Below are 18,361 nucleotides of genomic sequence, written 5' to 3' on the forward strand. Positions count from 1 at the left end.
CAGATCAGTAGATCTTTGTGTGGTGAATGTGGCCACCCAGTATTACAATCTTTTTGATAATTTATGTTGGATGCTGAAGAATATTGCTGTGGTTGTCGTTTCTCTGCCTACTGCGCATATTTAATATGCTGTGTTTCAGGCCACTAACCTGAACTCAACATTTTAATAGTCTCATATTTAATTTAACACGTAAACCATTGTTTGCTTAGGCTAAATGTGACACAGGTGAGGGACATGAAGAGAGGGACTATTCGAAAGCATGTAGAGGAAGATGGTACAGCATGAGTGCCTTGATATTATTACTGTGTTGTAATGAACCTGAAAGATGATGACAAAGGCAAGGCGTGCTGCCAGAATGGCCCAGAACTCCTTTGAGAGTTCATATGGAGTGCTGGACCACGGAGGCTCTCTGTAGTCCTTATATCTGGAAAAACAAATTGGAAAACAAATCTGGAAATTTAAATATGTCCATTTTACTGGTTTTACTGCTGTCTAAAACATACTGTAAATGTTATGAACCAATGGTGAAATACAGTACAATGTAAACTGTGGTAAATTGAGGGTGCAAGGATTTGTGTGTTCTTGAAAGTCAAAGCTTACCTGCAGATTTGAACCTTGTAGCCAAGATGCATGGGATGCAGTGGGTCTGTGCCTGGCTGAAAGTCACTGACATTAAAGTAAGACATTGTGTGATTGATGAAGCCATGCATGGTACCATCAGGGCTGTACTTGTACTGGTAGACCAACCGAGGGATGAAGTCAGATGTGAAAGAGATGACAAAGGCCTGAAGGAGAGAAAATCTATTAAAAATGTATGTTTTCATGAAAACAAAAACATCTACAGTGATGTTGATATTTAGTTCCTTCTCCCACTTCTCTTTGATGTACATAATAAAGCAGCTCCTGAGATCGTGCTGTTACTAAATACACCAGAGTCCTCTCTTGAATGATGAGATTTTAGACCTCTGTAATTGTTGGAGATTAACTCAAGTTTTTAGGATTGTTAAAGGGGCCATAGCATGGTCCTATCTCACTTATATGTGAGATATGGAGGTATACTTACAAACATGAAGTCGTTTTATGGTCAAAACCCTCCTAATCGCTGCAAACGAGCCGATGTAAATGTCTCATCACTGACGCTCTTGTCAGATGTGCTGTTTTAGACCAAAAACACACCCGCAGAACACAGACTGTCTTGTGATTGGCCAGTTACCTGGAAGTGACGTCATTGGCACGTCAGCTCTCAGACCCGCAGCTCCCCCTCCCCCACTGGAAAGGCGGATGCACCGCTAGTTATCATCAAAACATTGAGTAATGCCCTCGTCACGACTCCTCACTGTAATCCATTACGCATTTGATCCGGAGTCTGACCCAGAGTCAGAAGACACTGTGACAAGTGAACCAACTCTATCGCAACGACTGCTGCAGGACGCCTGTAGCTTGGATAACGTTGTGTTTACCGAGATGATTAACACACATACATGCAAATGAGCGTGTAGCTTAGCCTGTAGCTTAGGCTATTACTTATGCTAAACAACAAAACAAGCACACAAAGACAGTTTTCCAGTTTATTAAAATTGTAATATACGTTGTTGGCACTTCTCCTTCTTTTAGGTGAAGTTTGGTGCCGTGTCCTGCTTTATATTGCTACTTTCAACCGTAGAAGAAGAAGAAGTTCTCTCGTTGTAGCAAGAGTAGTTACGTAATTAGTCAACGGAAGTGCCGTCATCTCAGCAGTGGATGAACTGATTGTTATCGACTTTTAGGAAAATGTCCAATACAGTTTTTGAATCCTGGCTACCCACTGTACTCAGCTTACTATAGAGTACTAAAAGTAGTGCTGGGCCGTTAACGGCGTTAACGTGCTGCGTTAACGCGAGACTCTTATCGCGCGATAAGAAAATTATCGCCGTTAATCTATTTTCAAAGTTGGGTCTGGGACCTGGGTCCACATAGTGAGCAAGCTATGAATTTCACTTTGATATGTTAGCGCGGATGTATACCTGGCCCAGAAGGCTCTGACCTGGCTGAGCGCGGATGTAGGTAACGTTACGTTATGTAATTTATTGTCATTTTTTGTTTTATAACGGTCTATGTAATTTACCACGGTGAAAATGGTTTCAGGTTGGATATCCAACCGTCGCGTCCGACAACTGTCTGAATGAATATCCAACCTGAAACTAACTTCACGCTGTATAGCTTTAGCTAACGTTATCAACGTTTTGCTGATTAGTTGCTGATAGTTGCCTACTACTACTAGCAATCTTACTCTGATATACTTTTTCTGTCCTACTCCTAATGTTAGGTGTGATGAAAACAGAGGAGCGCCACTTAGCAGAAGAAGAATTCAAATGAGCCATTTTAATCTAGATTAATCTAGATTAACTCCAAGATTGCAGTGAGATTAATCTAGATTAAAAAAATTAATCTATGCCCAGCTCTAACTAAAAGCCATATCAAAATTAATATTGAATTGATTGGATGGCAGGATGAGGGAGGTGAGATGCATAAAACTTCATTGTTCGCAGATGACGTTCTTTTGTTTATAAGAAATCCATAGTCGTCTATACCTGTTTTTATGCAATGCATTGGGGACTATGGGGAGGTTTCAGGGTACAAGGTTAATGAGGGGAAATCAGAAACAATAATGGTAACAGGACGCTGGCCTACGTACTTGGACAGACAGAAAAAATTCAGGTGGTCAAAAGGGGGTTTTAGGTATTTGGGAGTCATTCTGTAAGTCCGAAAAAAACCACTGTTTAATAAACATATTGCTCTGTCTGGGAAGTTAGACCAAACCAAAACTGAGACTACAATACCTTGTCTTAAAGCCTGTATCTGCCACGGTGGGAGCTGTCACTCAAACCCATGAAGTAAGGACACACAAAGTGAGGAACAATGAGGTGCCAGCGTGCCAGTGTTTATGCCACACGTGGCACAAGTGCCAAAGGTTGCCTACCCCTGGTATAAATAATGCTTGCATGCTCAGTCTACATAATACAGATTTTCATATAGTGTGTTAGAATCAGTAAAATCTAACAATAAGACTGCAAATTGTAACAAATTGATTTACTCACTTTCCCAAACATGCCAGGGAACTATGGTGGCCTTCACAGGCATGTGTGGAAAAAGCTTATTCTAAGGCTATGAAACCCAAACTAGCTTTATTTTTAAACTTATTATACACTTGCATGAAGAGACCAATAGGAGGAGGTTTAGAGGTTTGTACATAGGTCTAAATAGCTAGTTTGTCTAGCTCTGAATCTCCACCACTACAGCTGACGTGACAGGCCAGTCCAACACCACTGTTCCCATTAGTGCTAGTGTACAGTGGGTACAGTGCAAACTACAGAGATGGTTTCTTCAATTAAAGTCAATGACAAGTATATTATACAGACTTACATTAACAATGACTGCCACCTTGCTGAGGCCTCTCAGGAGGTTGTACCAGATACCTGTAGGAAGACACAACTGTCATTAGGGAACACATCAGCCACCTGTGGATGGCACAAGCAGCCTTAGTGAGAGGTGATGAGACTCCACTGTGTTTTGAGACTGTGTACTGTCCAGTACCAGCACTTCTTATTTTTTATTGTCCAGTGCCAGCACTGTAAACAGTACACAAGTACAAAAGTACTCCATACTACTTATGCGTACAAGTATTTTCAATACCATAAAATAAGACAGGATATTTATTTATTTGTCCCATATAGTGTTACAGGCAATATTCACAACAAGGTAGAAATAGAAATAAGCTAAGGAAATATGAGTATGAATATGAATATAAGTATTAACATACTGATATAGGGCAATAGGCAGGGTACATCCTGTTTGCCAGTCCATCGCAGGGCCACACATACTAACAACCATTATCTCTCACATCATCAATTTAGAGTGACCAATTTACCTAATCCCCATATTGCATATTGCATGTTTCTGGACTGTGAGAGGAAGCCAGTGAACCCAGAGAGAACCCACGCCCACAGAGGGAGAACATGCAAACTCCATGCAGAAAGGTCCTTGTTCCGGCCGGGGCTCGATCACACGTCTTCTTGCTGCTGTAAATAAAGTTTTTTGGTTTTTTTGCATAAAATCTCTCTCACTCTGTCTTTATATACAGTGCCATTCTATAGTATTGGAACAGTGAGGCCAATTCTTTTATTTTTACCATAGACTGAAAACATTTGGGTTTGACATTAAAAGATGAAGATGAATATGAGACACTTCCAACATCTGAATCTGTTACATAACATAGAAGATAGCACCGTTTGTTTAAACCCACTAATGTTTCATGTGAGCAAAAGTATTGGAACAGATATACTTAAGAAGGATTCAAGTGAAGAGGCCTTAATATTTATTTGCAAATCCTTTGATTTCAATAACTACATCAAGCCTGTGACTCACTGACATCACCAAACTTTTGCATTATTCTGCTGTGATGCTCTTCCAGGCTTAGCAGATAAAATGCATGCTCTATAGGGTTTAAAGGTGACATCGAATGCTTGTATATCACATATATGTTAGTTATGGAGGTCTACTTACATATACTAACTTGTTTTCATGGTTAAAAACCTACTAGTCGCTGCAAACGAGCCGATCAAAATATCTCCTCACTGACACTGTCGTCAGCCATGCTGTTTCAGAGCAATATCACACCCCCAGAATGTGGACTGTGTTGTGATTGGCCAGCCAACGAGAGCTTTCCCACTGTCCTGTGATTGGCCAGGTACCTGGAAGTGACGTAATAGATAGGCTAGCTCTCAGATACACAGCTCCCCCTCTGGCTCGGTGGATGCTCTGCATCTCAGCAGCTACAACGAGAGTAGTTCTTCTTCTTCTGCGGTTGAATGTACGCAACCGGATGTGCCCAGACTAGTGCCCACACCAGGAGGCGCTACAGTTGTGAGAGGAGTGGTGAGGATTTCTGATGACAACATCAAATTACGGAAGTGCCGATCCGCTTCGCAGAGCCCAGGAAAACAAGAAAACCCTATTTTCTCAGCAGTGGCTGAACTGTTTGTTCTGAAACTTTAGGGTTTCATAAACGAGGTAATGACGCAGATACACACACACACAAATGCAGCGTTAATTGGAGCTTCCGGTCTATGTCGCCTTTAAGAGTGGAGGGTGACTTGGCCAGTCTAAAACCTTCCACTTTTTGCCCCTGATGAACTCCTGGGTTTGGAGTCGTTATCTTGCTGCATGATGAAGGAGCTCCCACTCAGTTTGGTTGCATTTTTCTGTAGACTTCTGAGTTCATTTTGCTGCTGCCATCATGTGTTACATCATCAATGAAGATTAATGAGCCCATCCCAGATGAAGCCATGCAAGCCCAAGCCATGACATCCACTGTGTTTCACAGATGAGCTTGAATGTTTGGGATCATGAGCAGATCATTTCTTCACCAAACTTTAGCCTTTCCACAAGTTAATCTTTGCCTCATCAGTCCATAAAATATTTTCCCAGCATTTTTGAGGCTTGTTTTTTTGTGTTACTGGCAAATTCCAGCCTGGCCTTTCTATTCCTCTTGCTAATGAGTGGTTTGCATCTTCTGGTGTAGCCTCTGTACATTTGTTCATGAAGTCTTCTGTGAACAGTAGATTGTGATACCTTCACTCCTGCTGGAGGTTGTTGCTGAAGTTGCTGATGTTTTAGGGTCTTTCTTTACAGCTCTCACAATGTTTCTGTCATTAACTGCTGATATTGTCCTCGCTCCCAATGGTGGAATGATCTCCCCATCGACATCCGGACAGCTGAAAGCCTCCACATCTTCCGACGCCGACTAAAAACACATTTCTTCCGACTCTACCTCGACTAAGACGACAAAAAAACAAAACAAAAAAAAACTTGTAAACTTGTAGCACTTCATAGTTTGTTCTACTTGAAGCTCTTACTTACTTCTAGCTCTTATTTGTACCCAAATGTTTAAATGCACTTTTGTAAGTCACTTTGGATAAAAGTGTCTGCTAAATGACATGTAATGTAATGTAATTTTCTACCTGTTTGACATCTGTTGCTCAGTACACCAGTGGTTTCTTTCTTCTTCAGGACATTCAAACAAAAGATGCTATCTTCTATGTTGTGTATCATATGCAGCTGTAAATACCTGGAAGTAAAAGCTGAAATGTTCATTTTTTGTCCCATATTCATCTTCAAACCCAAATGTTTTTAGTCTATGGCAAAAATAAAGCAATTGGCCTCACTGTTCCAATGCTATAGGAAAGGCACTGTATATGTGCATGTCTGTGTGTGTATTACAAAAGCCAAAATGAATTCTTCTGAGGAGAAAAACCTAAATCAAATCAATATTAGTTGTGCAGAATAGTCAAAAAAGAAGGTAAGGGGAAAAAGAAAAAAATAATGGGGCAATTTTTCGTAGCAAAACAGTTGCAATACAGATCATTCAAACAGAGTTGAAGTTAAGTAGTGAGGTCAGACAGGAAGATTCCACCAATTTGCACTCTGCTTACAAGGTCAGTTTATAGAAGACAGTTTCATGTCACAGGTCATACACCATGGCAAGACACAAGATAATTATATTACATCAAGATTTCATAGCAGACTGGGGTCTCAAGATGTGCTGTTCAAGCTCTTTTGAGGAAGAACAAAGAAATGGGAAACACAAAACCATACACAAGTCAGATATATAAAGGCCAAGCGATTCAACTTTGCACAAAAACATAAGAACTGGTGTGCTCTGCTCTGATGAGTCAAACATTTAAATATTTCTCTGTAGCAGAAGGCAGTTTCTTTGACAAGTGTTTGGAGAGTGGTCCAATAATGACTGTCTGCAGGCAACAGTGCAGACAGGTGGAGGTTCCTTGCAAATTTGAGGCTGCATTTGTGCAAATAGAGTTGGGGATTTGGTCTAAGAAATACAAGCAGATACTTACCTTTTACATACCTTCAGAAACAATTTTGTTGGGTGCAGTGAAATATTGATTATGAGACCTGTTTTGTCTGAGGTACTGTGATTTAGTAGAGCTTACATCCCCATGTTCTTCATCCGAATGAAGCCAATCTAGATCAAAAAATTGTGCGCTTCACTTAAGTTGGGGCAGAGAGTGAACACTTACCAATGTCCTTTGCTTTGGCTGCGACTGGCCTGCGCAGGTCTCTTACAAACTTCTTGGCATCCAGGCGAATCTCGATGATGTTATTCAGGAGAGCAAAGAGGGGAGCCAGAGGGAAGGAGGCCACGAAAAGAGTCACCATTCCAAACTGGATGACTAGAAACAGAGAATAAAGGGGTGATGGAGCAGGAGTTGCAACATGACTGTCAGGACACACACTTCTTAGTAAAGGAATTAAACTATAATACTATATGCAGATGTATTTAAGTTTTTGAATGAATGCATATCAGGAAAACTGAATTGGTAATTTTGTGTTGATGTATGCATAGATGGAGCGAAAAATGTCACCTGAACTTATAGTCAGGCGGGAAATTGCAGATATACAAAAGAAAAGTGCAAATGGTGATAAGAGAATTTTGGCACAGATGACCTTTATATCACCCGAATTGAAAATCAACCTTGGGTTATGTAGAATTTCCCCATTTTACAAGATGGCCCAAAAGTTTTCAAAATCCCCTAGCACACCGGGTCACAGTTTGCCATCTTTACTAGTTGTGTAAGAGTTTTGAAGAATGGATCTCAAGGTGCCAGTCAGAGTCTCCACAATTACATTTTTGGAACCTTGTGCTTCTCCTTTTCATGAGGTCACCCTTAACAAAGATGCCCTGCAAGAACTCCTTTCTTTTGTTTGCCCTGGATAAAGTTCACTATGCAATATGGCTTTCAGTTCATTTGAGAGATATGAGACACATCTGTTGACCTGAACCCTATAAACCAAGCACATGAACAGGACAATGCTCATGCGAACGGAGATGATGGAGCCATTGGTCTTTTGGAAGAAAGGTGGACTTCTTGAAACACTTGTAAAGACACAGTTTACATAATTCAAACAGCAACTCAACCTAAGCAGGTTTTATGCCCCAATTAGAAATAACAAAGTGTCCCTCTTCAATTGAAAATCCCAACCTAGTATTTCGAAAAAACAAAGAAACATTGCAAACACTGAAAGAAGACAACAGTCTCTTCTCGTGCATATTTATATCATGTCAGAATCGACAGTGTTACCTGAGAGAGTTCTCCACCTGCTCTAGCTCAAGGTGTACAAATGCACTAAGGTCAGACGTGTGTGTCACGTGTATAAAACAAAGTCACCACAGTTTCACTCAGCCGTGTAGTGATGACTGTTATGATGACACGATTAGCAACCTAATCGCGCCGTGTCGTGCCGTGCCGAGGTGAGGCGAATAGAGCCAGTGGCAATATGGCATAAATGTCCTGGAATTTCAAATAGCCTGGAAAGATGGTTTTCTAGCATACAAACAGGCCCCACATAAAGCTAGAGCTGCCTATCATCCTTCTTTAATTGAAGAAAATAAGATTATTTTCTCTTTTCAGCACTGTAGCCAGACTGACACAGAGTCACAGCTCCTCTGTACCATCTATTTCTTTAACACTGAGCATGACAACTTTATGAACTTCTTTGTGAATAAAATAACATCAATTAGAGAAAAAATTGATCATCTCCTCCCTCATAGTGGCACTGACTCATCTTTTAGCATAAGAGCTTCAGAAGCACGAGGTGCACAGTTAGACAATTTCTCCTCTATAGATTTCCCTGACTTAACATCATTAGTTTCATCATCCAAACCATCAACCTGTCAGTTAGAACCCATCCCCACTAAACTGTTTAAAGATGTGTTTCCTCTAATAAACAAACATGCGCTTAATTTCTAAAATATTAGAAAAGGCAATTGCTAATCAATTATATAAATATTTGCGCATTAATGACCAGTTTGCAGATTTTCAGTCAGGTATTAGATTACACCATAGCACAGAAACAACACTAGTCAAAGTTAGTAACAGCCTTCTCTTGGCCTAAGATAGTGGTCTAGTCTCTCTCTGTCCTGTTAGATGTTAGTGCTGCATTCAAGACTACTTATCATAATATTCTATTGCAGAGACTGGAGCAGACTCTTAGGATGACAGGTGCTGCCCTCTGTTGGTTTAAATCATACTTATCTGATAGATTCCAGTTTGTCCATGTTAATGATACAGCCTCATTGCAAACAAAAGTTAATTGTGGAGTTCCACAAGGCTCAGTGCTTGGGCCTATATTTTGACCTTATGTTTCCTTTTGGGGAACATTATTAGGGAGCACAACATACACATTCATTGTTGATGACATGCAGCTTTATTTATCAATGAGGCTGGATAAAATAAATCAGGTTGTTCAACTCCAGGAATGTCTCAGAGACATTAAGTCCTGGATGACCTGTAACTTTCTACTTTAAGACTGAGGTCATCATACTCGGCCCTAAACACCTTAGGGAAAAACGTTCCGACCACATTGTCACTTTAGATGACATTACCATGGCTTCCAGTTACACTGTGAGGAACCTTGGAGTTATTTTTGACCAGGACCTGCCCATTGATTCACACATAAAACTAATTTCCAGAACATCCTTCTTCCACCTGCAGAACATTATGACAATTAGAAACATTATGTTCTTAAGGGCAGGCACTGAAAAACTAGTTCATGCTTTTGTTACATCTAGATTAGATTATTGTAACTCCTTATTATCATCATGTTCCAACAAGTCTGTTAAAACCCTTCAGTTAATACTAAATGCTGCAGCACGAGTTCTGACAGGAACTAGAAAGAGAGACCATATCACTCCAGTGCTAGCTTCTCTACACTGGCTCTCCGTACAGTTTAGAATTAAATTTAAAATCCTCCTCCTCACATACAAAGCACTTAATGGTCAGGCCCCTTCATACCTGAAAGTACTAGTTCTAGTACAAGTACATCCTGTGGATGTTATGAGATGTGGAAAGGGGAAGCAGAGGTGCAGAAACAATTACCTTTTTCTTGTGAAAAAATTTAAACAAATGAAGAGCGCAATTTACACACACAAAGAACACCATACTCGCAGATTTCTTGTTTGTTTTCACAGTTGGCAATTTGAAGCTAGAACAAGACCTCGATGGCAACCCACAGATTCATCCTTCAGTTCCACCTCCATACAAGTCTACAACACTCGAGATGTGTGGGAAATTCATCTTTGTAATTGAAACCAGACATTGCTTCAGCTGTGAAAATACATTGGTTGGAATGATGCACGCCTGACGATGCACAAACTTTGCCGACATGCCGTAACCAACTTCTCTCCAGGAAAAAGAATAAAGAAGAGACAATACAGAAAAAGCTTCACATGCCAGCAATAACCATGTTTAACACAATCCGGGAATATGGACAACCAAGTCATGGACATAGTGAGAGAAGACATGACTAAGACAGGAACTGGGAGAGCTAGTAAGTTTCCCAATGACGAATTGGCAACCACCGTGGCCAATTTTCACAGTGGAAACATGACTGTTCCACAACAACATCCTCAACTCCAGCAAGCACATCGGACTAAGGATGGTCGGGGGTGGTCGGAGAAGGATGGACTCCAGCTGACAAGCTAAACCAGTCTGTGAGGTCAGATTAGGTAGTGCATCACATTCACACACACATATGGAACAAAGAAATACAAACTGCTACAAATTGTTTCAACACAGACACTTAGTTATAATGAAAATGTTACAAAATGTGAGTGCTCAGATAACAGATATGGTACTGCTCTAACATATGTTCAGTACATGTCTAATCATTTCAAGAAGTTTCTACAACATACATTGACCATTGTAGAACAAAGTGTTTTAGTTCAGTGGTCCCCAACCCCCGGGCCGTGGACACAGCACCCGCCTCCTGGCTTGCGTCATCTCCTGTTAACAGGCGGGACTTCACATGTTGTACATTTGCGCTTTGGTTAGCGGGCAGTATCCACAACTGGTTGAATTTCGGCCACTGGAATTTTGCAGCTTTGTGGAAATCAGTGATGGACTTGGCCATATTTTCCCCCAACCGGTGCGCATGACATGGCGTGGATTCACGTTTATTATTATAATATTTAGAAAATACCAGTTTTTATGCTGGTCGTATCATTTTCTTTTGTTGTATTTATCCGCCACACCTCAAAGGCCGGACCGGCAAAATATTGTCTGACATTAAAACCAGTCCGTGGCGCAAAAAATGTTGGGGACTGCTGTTTTAGTTAACTCAGGAGCCACAAGATCTATCTATCTATCTATCTATCTATCCTACTCAGAACAGAGAGCTGCAATCAAAAATTTTTAATATTTTAATGAACTGCAGATGAAACTCAACAATTACTATTTTCCCAGTGATCCTACCTAGTGTAGCTTTAATAATTACTTATTAACATTGCAGACACTTTCTTACAACTTTGTGTATTTGAATTTAGACTTACTCATCTCCATGTACTCTGGGTTGATCCCAACAAATGGACCCAGAAGGTGGTCTTTCTCGTACCGCTGCAAGGTATTGTTCAGCTCCTCCTCTTGCTTTGTATCCATATCTGATTTCCTCCTCCGCAGCATTTGTTTTAATTTCCTGCACAAACAAACAACCAAAGGATAACAAACATCTAACCTGACACTACTGCTAATGTAACCTGTTCTCAAGTCCCTAGGCATCACCTTACAGACACACCAGGTACACTTCTGTATCTGAAAAAGATCCTCTGGGCTTTTAAATGACTCACATGTGAACCCACTGGCTCACACTCACATTTTATTTTATCAATATCATCAAAAAGGGGTGCAGTGGCTCAGTGGTTAACCTGTGTGCAAAAGACATGGTCGCAAGTTCAACTCCACCCCAGGCCGATTGTACTCAATTCCCTTCTAAGTCGCTTTGGATAAAAGTGTGTGGGTGGACACTCAGGGCAGCTGCTCTGAGCATCTAAATGTGCTACCCGGTGCATCTCTTTCAGACAGGGTACCACTGCTGATCAACTGATTTGTTGAACATAATATTTTTAATAATGATGTTTACTAAATGTGTTGCAAGAACCAGCCTGAGACAAAACTGCCAGTGTGTACATAAAGAAAAGCAGATTTTAGCAACCTAAAACAAGGTTAATCTGATAAATCAACACAAAATTGAGTTTACAATATTACATGTCATTTTGCAGACGCTTTTATCCAAAGTGACTTACAATGGAATTAAGTATGATCAGCTAGGGGTGGAGACGAACTTGCGACCATTGTGACACAATGGTCACACACAGGGTACCAGACTTAACCACTGAGCCACTCCACCACTCCACCCCACAATATGCTCACAGACCGTTAGACTGTTTCCCAACTGGACAAACAACATACAGGAATTCTTAATATATTGATACCTCCATCAACAAGTTCAAATGTGTCATTTTGTGATGCTGGTGTTTAAAATCCCTAGTTGTCACTGATTTGCTATACCTTAGTGACAAACATACCAAACAGGGCCAGCAGTAGAACTGTGAGCTGATTTTTGCTGTTGACGTTGGTAAACAATTCCATTTCCAGTTGCAAGGAGGCTGTCTAAACACAAGGTCATGATTTAAACATATTCTCAAGATACCGTAGACTTAAGCTGTGTCACGCCGTGGCGAGGACTGTCTAGTCTTTGTCTTGTGACTTCCTGTGTTTTATTTTGAAAGAGTAACTCTCCTGAACTCTTGTTTCAGGTCACTTGCCTTTCCTCCATGTGTCACCAGTCTGATCGCCTCCCTTGATTGCCGGATAGTTTCCAGCTGTGGCCCCACCCTCATATGTACTTAGTGTCTGCGGCCAAGGCTAAGACCACAGTATTGGGCACAAATATTTGGTTCTGTGAAGAAGACTAGTTATGTCCTTTTTAATGTAATTTTTTTAAAGGTTAGGATCATCAAATTTAATCGTTAAAATCAATGTACCCTTTTAGGTTTTTGACAAAAAAGGAAAGGCAGTGTGGCTCTAGATGTTAAGTAACATGAATGACAGGCAAGTCAGCCAGCCAATGGAGCCAATGGCAAACAATGGCACAGTATTTCCCTTGAATAATTAGAGACACATTAGTCTGTGTTATTGTAACACACAGCTTAGAGGAGGCACACTTAGGTTTCACTCTTAGTTCTTTCTTTGTAATTTGTTTCTTTGTAATTTGTTGGCTGGCTGAGCACTTGTGTTGTGTTCTGTTCTGTTCAGCTTTTCATTGGTGAGTGAGTATGCACTGAACTCACGGTATGCCAATCTCAAACAGGTTGTTCTGGATTAGCTGCTTGCCCAACATGGTGATGCATAACTGGATACAAAGCTCCATGAGGCAGCCTGCATGAGCACACTACATAGGGAGAAAAGAAGGGGGAAATAGAGGTTAAACAAATGCACAATAAAAGGTGAGAGTAAAACAAGTTCAAACTTAAGCAGATCACAGCTACTGAGGTGAAGTTTGTTCAGCACTATAATTATATAGAATAAATTATTAAATGAAAATTGTCCTTCAATTTATCAACTATGTGAAGCTGACTTGTTTCTCAGAACTAGCACTTGGTCAGCATGGAATCTTGGAGCATGGAATGGTATTTTTGTGACTGGCTGGATTCACTCTACAATTTTAAAGGCTTGTGCATTTATGAAATGAGTTAGCATTATGCTGTAGAGGAACATTTTCAAAGATTATTTATCTCTAAACTCAAACACAAGATTTGAACACCACAATATGTTACTTATATTATCACTCCAGAGGGGGGAACATGCAGTCAACTTAATGGCATTGTGTGACAAGTTGCTTGTTAAAACATAAGCAGAAGAAATGTAACAAAGCAACAAGCCTCCACACCCCAGCTGTCCACTGCACTTAGCTTATTTTGCAGTTGCTATTTCAAAACCTCCACTCACTGGTAAAGTTGGGGCTTTTGTAGGACAACAAGGAATATAAACAACCATCTTAATGTACAGTGCAGAATTACCTCTTCCATTCTGTATGATCCAACTACATACAAGTAGTTTCCGGGCCGCCCAACAAGTCTGTGGAACATATTAAATATTATGTGCAAAAACGAGTGACTTTATCCATTACTAACAGAAACAAACCATGTACAAAGCAGTAAGAACGTATTCTCCTACCTGCCCCTGAAAAAGGCTAAATAGACAATGGGAGTGAAGGCATTGACAAACTTCAGAATAAAAGTTTTGAAGATGAGGCGCTCCTCAAAGCTCTTGTCCGTCTTTGGAACCTCTGAAAAATAAAGACTTGGAATGATGTCTCACATACACATACATCCAGTAACATTATTGTTGAAGTAGACTGCTGGAGCTTTTTTTATACACCTTTTTTGTTATATATATTTTTAATACAGCTAATAGTAAGGGAAGGTGGGTTGTAAATCTACGATACAGGCCAGGGGGAGCTTCTGTCATGCTCTGGAATGGGAAGCAAATCTCACTGTTAAGCCTGGTAGTTTGGAGGTAGGAACATTTCACACTCACAAGTTAGAGAATAACACAGCAGTGAATAAACAGCTGTATGCTGTGATGTAAAATCACAGATTTATTCTATGGAATTTGGTGCGAGTGACTTTGCAAGTGACACAAACTAACACTAAGATAAAGTAACCTGCTGACAGTTGATCTAAGTCTGAAAATCTACCACTGCAGACTGGAGGATACAACAATGATAAGCACACTGAAACTAGAATACTAGGAAAAAAGTAATTTTGAATGTTTCAACATAAACTTCAGATCTTTATTAAAAAAAACTGATTAGGAGTTGCAGGAATATTGGTGATAGTTTTGAAGTCTTTATAGTAGTGTTTGTTAAAAGGAAATAAGGTTGATACATTTCTATTTGAGGCTCTCACATACAAACAGGGGATTGAGGAAAGCAATGCATTCCCCCTAACAGACTCAACAACCTTTGTGCACGTTTTGAATCGTCCAACCTGATGATGAGGGAGAGAGCTGGTCCCTGGATCAAGCCATGACATGCCATTCATCACTATAGGTTTAATGTGACAAAGCTAAAGTTATTCAGATACAACAAAAGTTATTTCCTTGCAACTGGTGTTATTGTGGAAGCTTTAAACATCTGGGGATTTTGGCTTGACTGATGAATATTTCACAAAGAGTATTCAGTTGATCATTGCAAACAAAGCACACATACAGAGATGTTATCAGGACCTGCCACTTCCCATGGGTTGATCCTTGCTTAAGATCCTATGTCAACTGAGTTGATGATGGGAGCTGACAGATTCGATGGTGGGGAGGGACCAGCTTTCCCCTCTCATCCAATTTGATTATTGAAAACATACAGGAAAGTTGCAGAGTCTGTCAGGGTGTGTGTGTGTGTGTGTGGGTGGGGGGTTATGTTGCTGTCCTAAACCCTCTGTGTGGGGCTATATATGAGAGCATCTGACATTTGCAAACCTTGTTTCCTCGATTAAATATTATTATTATTATTATTATTATTATTATTAAACCCCAACACAAATATTATCACTTTTGCACACCTCAATCTGTTTTGAACAAACATATGCTGTCTCTGTTGAACTTTTCAAACGGACCTTTTTCCTAGTTGCCTCGTTTTTCAAACTGCTTATATTTTGATAATTTTGCTGTTTACTTTTAATCTTTGAAGTTCTGTGAAAGATCCTGCAGTTGGATAAAGCGTAGATTACGTAATACATGTCAGCTGTTTTACTTCACCTCTTCAGCTTCTCTACTACGGTAACATCAAGCAACACTCTGGGCTTTATGTTTCAGTACAACATGTTTACATTCAGTCAGTTTATAAAATCAGGCATGCTTTTAATGAAATGTGTCTCACCCAGTGTGGTGAGCCAGCGAGCAATGGCTCCATATATTTCATCTAAGATGATGATGACTATGAGGTTGATAATGGCAGCAGTGGTTTTGACAGTGGCTCTGACGTTGGACCGTGCTGCAGGGTAGTTGCTCATGTGCAGCGCTGCCTTAATGCTGATCCGGAACAGGATGACCCCAAAGACTATGGTAAATGTCACGGCAATCTAAAGTTAAGAACATAGAGAAGACAAAATCTGAAAACCTGATGACATTCTGAAGTAGCGAAAGCTATGACGTAGAAGTTTCAATAATGTTTTCAAAATGAAGCAATTTACCCCACAACATTTACCACACTTATTTACATCTGAGCAGTCAGAAGGAAAATAATTTATGAATTCTGATGTCCTGTAGAGGAAGACAAAGTCTAGAATGCCACCTAGTGGCAGGGCTTTTGACACTGACTTTTTTCCAAACAATTTAGGGGCACAATGAAAATATATCAAATAATGCATTTTTTTTACTTTCTACTACAGAATACAGACTTCATCCCCTAAACTATATTTTGTAATGTATGCCATTAGATTACTCAGTCTGAGTAACATATTCTGAATACTCACTCCCTTTAAAGCACTGCCATTACATTACATTATCCTGAACCCATCTTTGATAATAAAACTGTTATGTTCATTCATTCATTCATTCATTCATTCATTTATTGTTTTATCCACATGGGCAAGCTGGAGCCAATCCCAGCTGACATAGGGTGAAAGGTGGGGACACACCCTCAACACATCACATTGGCCATCATTTATAAAATGTGCATATACCAAAAAAGTGTGTATACATCTGATTTTTGAAGATCAGCATTTATCAATATAAATGCTGGCATAGTGTGCGATCAAATCTCACGCCAGCTCCAACCAGGTATATGCAAATTTGTAATCACAATGGGCTTGCAGTGCAGTAAGTGACTGGATAACTGTAATTGAACCATGCTAATACAATGTCCATTCATGCAGATGTTCCCAGACTTACAGTTAAACTATAAAATGCACGAAAAATGTTAAATTTTGTTATCATTAAAAATAATGATGATTATAACCATACTAATAATATACAGCAATTTCTCAGTACTCAAAAATATGTAATTTAAGGTGAAGGACTATTTTTTGTTGACAGACTACAGGTGACATATCAGTTAATAATTCAGCTCATGATTACGCACGTGGCTGACAGTAGAGCTGCACCGGACAACTGAAGGGCAGCGGGCTGCGTCTGTGATCAGGGGAATAAACTGCTGTAAACAGCTGAGACAGTGTGTGACACCATTTTGGCCTGTGAGATTCTGTAAAATGTAAGGACAAGAAATAAAAGCACAGCCAGATGAGCCAATACCCACAGAGCCTTGTCCACTGCAGCCATATCTAAGAGCCACACAGAGGAGTTGCGGACGTGGATGTGGAGGACATAAACCTCTCTCTGAGCTCTCTGTGGAGCCCATAGACATAGATTGCTGTTGCGTTCTCTCCACACTGTTGCTTTCTGACAAACAGAATCACTTTGTTATGTTGAAATTTCAACCTTATACTTCTTATTTTCAGCTTCTGGATTTTCTCTTCTTGGTCATATTCCCCATCTCAGTGTCTTAAACTGAAGGGGCGAAGTCTCGAAACTGTGAATCACACCTGTATCTGCACCAGTTTTTACGCAAGTTTGATAAATGAGGATAAATGAGGACTACTTTGTGTTAAAAACATACAATGCATTTTTGAGTCAATCTTAATTTTAGAACTTGGACTGAGGCTGATGACGTTTCACAAATACGGGAGTACTCAAGTACAGACAAGTACGGACAAGTATGGATATTGAGAAAGGGCCTCTGTCTCTTGTGGAAACGTCTGCAGAGAAGAGACCAAGGACTTGTGTGGTTTCACAACACCATGTAGAGCTCCTGAAGTAAATGTTAAAACTTGCCTAGCTTTGTCTGGCCACGGATTGTGTTGTGAAACCACAACACCAGAGTGCAACAGTGCTGGGCGCGATAGATGTGATGGGTGCGGGACACATTTTTTCATGCAAATTATTTGCATGTTTGAAGTACTTTTAGAACATCACACCAGCCAAGTAATTATGCAAAATTGTGACAAAATTGTTATTTTTTTGGATCATGGTCCAGGTTCACAAGCTTCCTTTTCCAATGGATTTACAGCTAACCAAGCTGTAAAACCATTGGAGCTTCCCAAAACCCTGTTCTTTTTAAAAGAAAAAATGCACCTGGGAACAAGCCCAAATACGCATCTAGACAAAAAGCCCAAAAACCCGTAACCCACGACGACCAATAAAATGTAAGCGACTTTACAGAAAAAACAAGCTCAAAATAGCTTATAATGAGCGGGGTTGGCAACTATTCTTGCTGCGACAGTTTTACTTACGAATGTGTGTGTGTGTGTGTGTATGTGTGTGTGTGTGTGTGTTATTATTATTTTTTTATTAATTTATCAATTATTTCCTTTGATAAATACCAAAATACTGAGTGAGCTGCTATATCCCTAGAGCTTTCACAGATGATGGACATTGTTTTCATGTTCTCAGAGTATTTCATCCGGAACTCCCTG

The 18,361-nt window shown here is 40.1% G+C and overlaps 1 protein-coding gene across 3 annotated transcripts in view; it reads right to left on the reverse strand.

The window, feature by feature from the left end:
- ano1a (anoctamin 1, calcium activated chloride channel a) overlaps positions 1–18,361 on the reverse strand; it is a 112,153-nt gene that overhangs the window by 2,722 nt on the left and 91,070 nt on the right. For all 3 annotated transcript variants that reach the window (XM_044029579.1, XM_044029578.1, XM_044029577.1), the window contains 9 exons: positions 15,769–15,970; positions 14,070–14,181; positions 13,913–13,970; positions 13,184–13,284; positions 11,387–11,529; positions 7,077–7,229; positions 3,403–3,455; positions 601–785; positions 319–424 (listed from right to left, as the gene is read on the reverse strand). In XM_044029579.1, coding sequence (XP_043885514.1) covers positions 319–424; positions 601–785; positions 3,403–3,455; positions 7,077–7,229; positions 11,387–11,529; positions 13,184–13,284; positions 13,913–13,970; positions 14,070–14,181; positions 15,769–15,970 — 1,113 coding nt within the window. The remainder of the gene's footprint in view (positions 1–318; positions 425–600; positions 786–3,402; positions 3,456–7,076; positions 7,230–11,386; positions 11,530–13,183; positions 13,285–13,912; positions 13,971–14,069; positions 14,182–15,768; positions 15,971–18,361) is intronic.

This window comes from Solea senegalensis, linkage group LG7, assembly GCF_019176455.1.
Source record: "Solea senegalensis isolate Sse05_10M linkage group LG7, IFAPA_SoseM_1, whole genome shotgun sequence".
Lineage (NCBI taxonomy): Eukaryota > Metazoa > Chordata > Actinopteri > Pleuronectiformes > Soleidae > Solea > Solea senegalensis.